Below are 9,279 nucleotides of genomic sequence, written 5' to 3'. Positions count from 1 at the left end.
GTAAGTATTCTTTCTGATCTGGTTCTTTAAGTTAACTTGAAAAACTTTCAAGTTCTTACAATCATCAGTAGCATGTCCCTTTTTCTTGTTGAATAGTATTCCATTGGATGGATGCACCATTTGTATATTGGTTTACCAGTTGAATAAAATTTGAGTTATTGCCAGTTGGGGGCTATTATTAATACAGCCATAATAAACATTGGCATGAAGGGTTTTATGTGAACAGAAGTTCATGTTTTACGTGGGAGTTATTTAGGAATGGGATTACACAGTTATACAGTGTGCAGATAATTATGAGTAATGAAAAACATTTCCCAAAGTGTCTTTATCATTTTGCATTCTTATGAGCCATTGAGGAGAGTTTAAGTTTCTCTCTTTTCCTGATAGTAGTTTATGTTCTCAGTTATTTTATTTCTTTTATCCAAGATACAATTTGCATACTTAATATGCCTTCAGTACTAATTACTAATTATTGTAATTAATTTTGTGTGTTTATGAGTCATCTGTATACCTTATGTCATATCTTATGTCAACCAATTGCTATTCAAACATTTTCCCACATTTTAATGGGTTTCTTTGTTCTCTTATTAGTGAGTTTGAGAGTTCTTATATAGTATTGTTATAATATATTTTATATGTATATTTATATATATATAGGTATATCTATGTAAAGTATACATGTATTTGCATAACCACATAAAGATAGAGAACCATTCCATCACCATAAAGGAATTCCCTAATGACAAAGTCTTGGAACAGCATTCTTTTTCCATAATCCCTTACAAGTAATGATTTCTTTTCCATGACTCTAATTTTGTCATTTTGAGAATAATATATACATGGAGTCATAAAGTATATGTCTTTTTGAGACTGGCCTCTGTTTTACTTTGGCATGAACTTGAGATTTATCCACGCTGTCATGTGGATTACTATTTTCTTCCATTTTATTGATGAGTAGTGTTACTGGTATGGTTAGCTGTGTTACTGGTATGGTGTTATGGTTATGTAACTATGGTTAAACCAAACTTTAACCGTTCACTCATTGAAGGACATCTAGCCTGTCTACATTTTTAGCTATTACAAACAAAGTTTCAATCAAAATTCATGTAAAAGGTTTTATGTTCATTTCTCTAGAATAAATATGCAGGAGTATTATGGTAATCCAATCCTATGCTCCAACCAGTAACGCTGAAGAAGCTGAAGTTGAACGGTCCTATGAAGTCCTACAAGACCTTTTAGAACTAACACCCACAAAAGATGTCTTTTTCATCATTGGGGACTGGAATGCAAAAGTAGGAAGTCAAGAAACACCTGGAGTAACAGGCAAATTTGACCTTGGAGTACGGAATGAAGCAGGGCAAAGGCTAATAGAGTTTTGCCAAGAGAACGCGCTGGTCATAGCAAACACCCTCTTCCAACAACACAAGAGAAGACTCTACACATGGACATCACGGGATGGACAACACTGAAATCAGATTGATTATTATCTTTGCAGCCAAAAATGGAGAAGCTCTATACAGTCAGCAAAAATAAGACCTGGAGCTGACTGTGGCTCAGATCATGAACTCCTTATTGCCAAATTCAGACTTAAACTGAAGAGAGTAGGGAAAATCACTAGACCATTCAGGTATGACCTAAATCAAATCCCTTATTACTATACAGTGGAAGTGAGAAATAGATTTAAGGGGCTAGATCTGACAGACAGGGTGCCTGATGAACTATGGACAGAGGTTTGTGACATTGTTCAGGAGACGGATCAAGATCATCCCCATGGAAAAGAAATGCAAAAAGGCAAAATGGTTGTCTGAGGAGACCTTACAAATAGCTGTGAAAAGAAGAGAAGCAAAAAGCAAAGGAGAAAAGGAAAGATATTCCCATTTGAATGCCGAGTTCCAAAGAATAGCCAGGAGAGATAAGAAAGCCTTCCTCGGCGATCAATGCAAAGAAATAGAGGAAAACAACAGAATGGGAAAGACTAGAGATCTCTTCAAGAAAATTAGAGATACCAAGGGAACATTTCATGCAAAAATGGGCTCAATAAAGGACAGAAATTGTATGGACCTAACAGAAGCAGAAGATATTAAGAAGAGGTGGCAAGAATACAGAGAAGAACTGTACAAAAAAGATCTTCATGACCCAGATAATCACAATGGTGTGATCACTCACCTAGAGCCAGACATCCTGGAATGTGAAGTCAAGTGGGCCTTAGAAAGCATCACTATGAGCAAAGCTAGTGGAGGTGATGGAATTCCAGTTGAGCTATTTCAAATCCTGGAAGACGATGCTGTGAAAGTGCTGCACTCAATATGCCAGCAAATTTGGAAAACTCAGCAGTGGCCACAGGACTGGAAAAGGTCAGTTTTCATTCCAATCCCTAAGAAAGGCAATCCCAAAGAATGCTCAAACTACCACACAATTGCACTCATCTCATACGCTAGTAAAGTAATGCTCAAAATTCTCCAAGCCAGGCATCAGCAATACGTGAACCAAGAACTTCCAGATGTTCAAGCTGGTTTTAGAAATGGCAGAGGAACCAGAGATCAAATTGCCAATATCCACTGGATCATCGAAAAACCAAGAGAGTTCCAGAAAAACATCTAGTTCTGCTTTATTGACTATTCCAAAGCCTTCGACTGTGTGGATCACAATAAACTGTGGAAAATTCTGAAGGAAATGGGAATACCAGACCACCTGACCTGCCTCTTGAGAAACCTGTATGCATGTCAGGAAGCAACAGTTAGAACTGGACTGGACGTGGAACAACAGACTGGTTCCAAATAGGAAAAGGAGTACATCAAGGCTTTATATTGTCATCCTGCTTATTTAACTTATTTGCAGAGTACATCATGAGAAATGCTGTGCTGGAAGAAGCACAAGCTGGAATCAAGATTGCCAGGAGAAATATCAATAACCTCAGATATGCAGATGACACCACCTTTATGGCAGAAAGTAAAGAGGAACTAAAAAGCCTCTTAATGAAAGTGAAAGAGGAGAGTGAAAAAAGTTGGCTTAAAGCTCAACATTCAGAACACTAAGATCATGGCATCTGGTCCCATCACCTCATGGGAAATAGATGGGGAGACAGTGGAAACAGTGTCTGACTTATTTTTTTGGGCTCAAAAGTCACTGCAGATGGTGACTGCAGCCATGAAATTAAAAGATGCTTGCTCCTTGGAAGGAAAGTTATGACCAACCTAGATAGCATATTAAAAAGCAGAGACATTACTTTGCCAACAAAGGTTCTTCTGGTCAAAGCTATGGTTTTTCCAATGGTCATGTATGGATGTGAGAGTTGGACTGTGAAGAAAGCTGAGCGCCGAAGAACTGATGCTCTTGAACTGTGGTGTTGGAGAAGACTCTTGAGAGTCCCTTGGACTGCAAGGTGATCCAACCAGTCCATCCTGAAGGAGATCAGTCTTGGGTGTTCATTGGAAGGACTGATGCTGAAGCTGAAACTCCAATACTTTGGCCACCTCATGCGAAGAGTTGACTCATTTGAAAAGACCCTGATGCTGGGAGGGATTGGGGGCAGGAGGAGAAGGGGATGACAGAGGATGAGATGGCTGGATGGCATCACCACCTCGATGGGCATGTGTTTGAGGGAACTCCGGGAGTTTGTGATGGACAGGGAGGTCTGGCATGCTGCGATTCATGGGGTCACAAAGAGTCGGACATGACTGAGCAACTGAACTGACTGACAACTTCTCAGTCAAATTACACTTGCATGTTCATAGCATGTTGTATAATAAAGTGTCAAACTGTTTTCCAGGATAGCTGTACCATTTTATACTCTCACAAAAAATGCATGAATGTTCCAATTTCTCTGCATCCTTGCCAGCTTATTGTGTGATCAGTTTTTAAAAATGTGTAACCACTTTGATAGATATAGAGCGGTTAGAACTCCTTATAGTTTTAATTTGCATTTACATCATAGCTAATATGGTTAACATATTTTCCTGTGTTTATTTGCCATTGTTGTACCTTCTTTGGCCAAGTTTTTGTTCAAGTCTTTCAATTATCTTGATCATTTTCGAATGAGTGTCTGTTTTCACTTGATGACTTTATAGAGTTTTACATAAGTGTCTTTCCTTCCCAATTAGATTTCATGCAATTCTATTTATTGGAGTTTTGCACATGTAAAATTATTAATATTTTATGTTTAGACATTAAATGAATTCAGCCTAAATTTGAGAAATGTTCATTTTTGTATGGCTTTCTTCTAGAAGTATATGATATTTTTACATTTTCTATGTACATTTGGTTTTTTATATATATGCCAATATATAAATTTATAACTATCTCTGTGTAAGTCATAATAGTGTACATAGGCTACATCCTATATATATAGGATATATCTATAGAAAATATTCTACTTGTTTTGCTCTTTGAGAAGGACCCTATCTCTGAAAAATAATAAAGGAAATGCAAGGAAGTCGACTATTGATTTACAGAATAGACAGGGTTTCTAGGTAAGACAGCCAGTCAAAAGTCTGTCGAGTACTGGTATGGTTGTACAGCTGAATGTAACCATTTTATAAACCTAAAGCTATTTTTTTTTTTTTTACTAATTTTAGCTATGGAGCTTCTATAAATAAAGCATTATCACATATTAAATTCCTACGTTAAGAGATTTGGAACAATGTTCAATCAGAGAATCATGGAATATATTGGTGATATTAGTGTAATTGCAGGTTGGAGCAGACATTCATCAATACTATATAGGACTGCAATGCTTAAAAGGTTGGGGATGAGATTATAGAAAGGATCAATATCATACTTAGTATTGATCTACATAGAAAAATAAATTATGCATCAGTGGTTGTATCAGTATAATACAAAATAGACTGAATTCTGCAGAAAAAAAATTGATGTCTACATTATATATCACAAACTAGAAATCTGTCTTCCATTTTAGTCATACTAGATCTTCAGAAATGAATAGCCCTTTAATGTCAAATGGAACTGAGGACCAGTAAGAAGGGAAAACATTTCATCATTTCACTTGCTCCATCATGACTGAGGACAAATTCTGAAAGTTTTATATAGATCACAGAACGAGAACAAATAATTTCATAATTTGTATGGAAAACCAAAAAACCTTGGATAGCCAAAGGAATTTTGTGAAAGAAGAATGGAACTGGAGGAACCAACCTGCCTGACTTCAGGCTATACTACAAAGCTACAGTCATCAAGACAGTATAGTACTGGCACAAGGACAGAACTATAGATCGATGAAACAAAATAGAAAGCCCAGAGATAAATCCAGGCACCTATGGACACCTTCTCTTTGACAAAGGAGGCAAGAATATACAATGGAGAAAGGACAATCTCTTTAACAAGTGGTGCTGGGAAAATTGGTCAACTACTTGTAAAAGAATGAAACTAGAGCACTTTCTAACCCCATACACAAGAATAAACTCAAAATGGATCAAAGATCTAAATGTAAGACCAGAAACTATGAAACTCTTAGAGGAAAATATAGGCAAAACACACTCTGACATAAATTACAGCAGGATCCTCTATGACCCATGTCCCAGAGGAATGGAAATAAAAGCAAAAATAAATGAATAGGACCTAATTAAACTTAAAAGCTTTTGCACAACAAAGGAAAGTATAAGCAAGGTGAAAAGACAGCCTTCAGAATGGGAGAAAATAATAGCAAATGAAGCAATGGACAAATAATTAATCTCAAAAATATACAAGCAGCTCCTGCAGCTCAATTCCAGAAAAATAAACAACCAATTCAAATAACGGGCCAAAGAACTAAACAGACATTTCTCCAAAGAAGACATACAGATGGCTAACAAACACATGAAAAGATGTTCAACATCACTCATTATCAGAGAAATGCAAATCAAATCCACGATGAGGGACCATCTCACGTTGGTCAGAATGGCTCCTATCAAAAGTCTACAAAGAATAAATGATGGAGAGGAACAGTGTGGAGATTCCTCAAAAATTCAAAATGGTTTCTTTTGTAGTGCAAAAGCTTTTAAGTTTCATTAGATCCCATTTGTTTAGTTTTGCTTTTATTTCCAATATCCTAAGACCCAGGAATCCCACTGCTGGGTATACACACCAAGGAAACCAGAATTGAAAGAAACACGTGTACCCCCAATATTCATCACATCACTGTTTATAATAGCCAGGACATGGAAGCAACTTAGATGTCCATTGGCAGATGAATGGATAAGCAAGCAGTGGTACATATGCACAATGGAACATTACTCAGCTATTAAAAAGAATACATTTGCATCAGTTCTAATGAGGTGGATGAAACTGGAGCCTATTATAGAGTGAAGGAAGTCAGAAAGAAAAACACCAATACAGTATATTAACATATATATATATATATACACACACATATGGAAATTAGAAAGCTGATAACAATGACCTCATATGTGAGACAGCAAAAGAGACACAGATGTAAAAACAGACTGTTGGACTCTGTGAGAGAAGGCGAGAGTGGGACGATTTGAACAAGTATCATTGAAACATATATATTATCATATGTGAAACAGATCGCAAGTCCAGGTTCGATGCATGAGGCAGGGTGTTCAGGTCTGGTGCGGTGGGGTGACCCTGAGGGATGGGATGAGGAGGGAGGTGGGAGGGGGTTTCAGGATGGGGAATACATGTATACCCACGGCTGACTCATGTCAATCTGTGGCAAAACCACTACAATATTGTAAAGTAATTAGCCTCTGATCAAAATAAATAAATTGAAATAAAAGAACTTAAAAAAATAATAAAAAAGGACAGCTCACCTAGGGGGTCTTTCATCCTTATTGATTTTAAATCACATTCAGTGACTGACTTTGAATTATCAATGGGGTCTCCCAGAAGTTAGAGTGCCAGAAAGATTGAAATAGGGAGATGCAGTCCAGATCAAAGATAACATATCATTGAGTTAAAATCTGAACTCAATTCTTTGGATGCTGATGGTGAAACTCTGTATTTTAGTTGCTTCTAAAAACTTGCATATCATCAGGATGCATATCATCAGACCCTCTGCCTTATGTATCTCCATGTTTGATTAACTTCTCCTTGAACCTTTTAAAACATTTCAAAATGAAAGTTAACACCAAATTAAATATTTCACACTCTTTCTTTTAAACCATGATAAACGTGTCGAAGTTGGACTAACCAAAGACTTTATTAGGGAAGAATGTTTTAAGACTCTAGTTATTTAGAAATCCTAAAATATGGTGATAATAAAAGACCAATTTTTACTCAGTCTTATGTTAGTACTGATGTAAATATTCTCTGTACATTCTTCCATGACTGTCCAGTAGATAGAACTCCATGCTTACACTATAAGGGCACGGATTCAACCCCTCTTCAGGGAACTATGCCTCCACAACCTACATAGTGGTCACTCCCCCCAAAAAAAGTTATCTGTGGGTGGTGATCCTGTTTGTAATGTGTACTGGGATTGGGCCACCACCACTGCCCTTCTTGGGAATGCATTGCTCCCAGAAGTTTCTTAGCAAATAGGTGGCCTAATCAATATTTGGTTTGTTCCCTCCAAACATTATTTGAGTCCCTGGGAGTGCTAGTTGTGGGTTTTAGTTGTATTAGCACTTTGTGCCTTCTGAGCACCTTTAGCTGACAGCATAGGTGAGTGATGCAACAAACCCCATTATGAGGTAGGTGGCCAGGAGGTGATTTCTGCCTGCCTTTCACAGGGGCAGTTTCACATTCACCACCCCTATGTGAAAACTCCTTCCCATCTGGGCCTGGCAATCTAGACCCTAATGTCTTTCCACACCCCAGACAAAGGGAGGAACACCACACCGCTACTCCTTGCCCTTGAAATCAAGTGTTAAGCAGAGTTATCCATCTTCAGTGCAGACTCCTGACCCAATCCACGCCTCTGCTCTCTGGCTAACTGGGGACCCGAGGGTCTCTTCCCCAACCTCTTGGGACCCCATATCCCTCCCGTCTCCAGTGCCCACCTCTTCTCCTTTCCCTCCCATCCATCAGAAAATTCACACACACACACGTATCATCTTTTCACCATTTGATGTTTCTTTTATTTGCAGCCATCAGTCTATTATGTTAGCATAAGAGTCTTTTCTTGGTTGGCCATTGCTTAGAACGCAGACCTCTGGACACAATTCTAAACTGTCTGACATTTGCTATTCACTTACTGGTTACCCAGGTTGTACTTCTCCAGGGTCTCTTTTTTGGGGGCAGCTGAGCTTATTTTCCCTTTGGATTCTGCCTCCTTCCTTGACTCTGCCTCACAGTTTGGTACCTTTTCCGGCTTCGATTCGATTTCTTACGTCCACAGCGAGAGAAGAAACAGTTTGCCTTTCTTGTCTTCTTCAGCTTTGTCGATTGAGTAGCATACGATCGGATTTTCTTTCTGAAGGTACCTTGTAGAGGTCTTCTGACCCTCATGCTCATATTTCGTGCCTGGAAGACAAGACAAGGGTATTAGTTTTGAGGAAAGGACATAAAAACTGAGTTAGAAGGGAGATTTCATGAAAGAGGGATGTGGGCTAATGACGGCTTTTGTGCCAGGCATGGGTAGTGTAGAGGTCTTGGGCATCAAAGTCAATGGAGAACATGGGAAGCTTAGTTGGAGTCATCTCACCTTCACGCTGCCTCTGCACCTCCTTTGACAAAGGGTCTTCTTTGTTCCATTCTTCCTTGAAGCAAACCGCATTGCAACTCTTCTTGACTGCTGTGGCTTCCTGGTTGCCTTAGTCATGATGGTGCCAAGAAGTGGCCTAGCCCAGACTTTCAGCCTCTGACCTCCCTATTTATACCCTTTGAGGACAATGAGGAGCCACACCCTTCAATCTGATTGGTCCGTTAGGCACTGCCCCAGCCAATAGTAGCTTGGGGGGCTTAGACATCACAATGCACCACTGTGCCCATCAACATGGGCTAGTGGATGCTGAGGGAGGCCATGATATAGCTTTGCCACTGCTAACACATCTGTGTGTCTGATTCTGGAGAGTGGTGTTTCAGGGGCATGGTGCTTCTCCTCATGACCTTCAAACTTCCTTTCCATTCCCTTTATCCTTTGACTTATATGTGCCACTTCAACACTCCTGCCTCTTTCATCCCTCCATGAACATCTGCCAAACCCTTTCTGTCCCACTTCTTCCCTTCAGAGTCCTCTAAGCACTTCATCTCTAGACCACCTTCCACCTGGTGGGGGTTCCTGAGGGCTTAAGGAACTTAAGAGCAACCACTTAAAGTGAAGAGAGGTAATTAAGAACAGGTTAAATGTTTTATCTACTGTGATGAGCTTTAGCGACCCCA

General features: G+C 39.0%; 1 protein-coding gene across 1 annotated transcript; it reads right to left on the bottom strand.

The window, feature by feature from the left end:
- Positions 1–8,205: 8,205 nt before the first annotated feature.
- LOC122434399 (spermatid nuclear transition protein 3-like) lies at positions 8,206–8,728 on the bottom strand. The gene is made up of 2 exons (XM_043457722.1): positions 8,603–8,728; positions 8,206–8,421 (listed from the first exon to the last, which is right to left on the bottom strand). The coding sequence occupies exons 1-2, from the start codon at positions 8,717–8,719 to the stop codon at positions 8,206–8,208; spliced, it is 333 nt and encodes a 110-aa protein (XP_043313657.1). The 5' UTR covers positions 8,720–8,728.
- Positions 8,729–9,279: the final 551 nt, after the last annotated feature.

Source organism: Cervus canadensis, chromosome X (assembly GCF_019320065.1).
Source record: "Cervus canadensis isolate Bull #8, Minnesota chromosome X, ASM1932006v1, whole genome shotgun sequence".
In the NCBI taxonomy this organism is placed as follows: Eukaryota; Metazoa; Chordata; class Mammalia; order Artiodactyla; family Cervidae; genus Cervus; species Cervus canadensis.
Note: the sequence above shows the minus strand (reverse complement) of the source record. Positions and strands in the feature narration are given on the sequence as shown.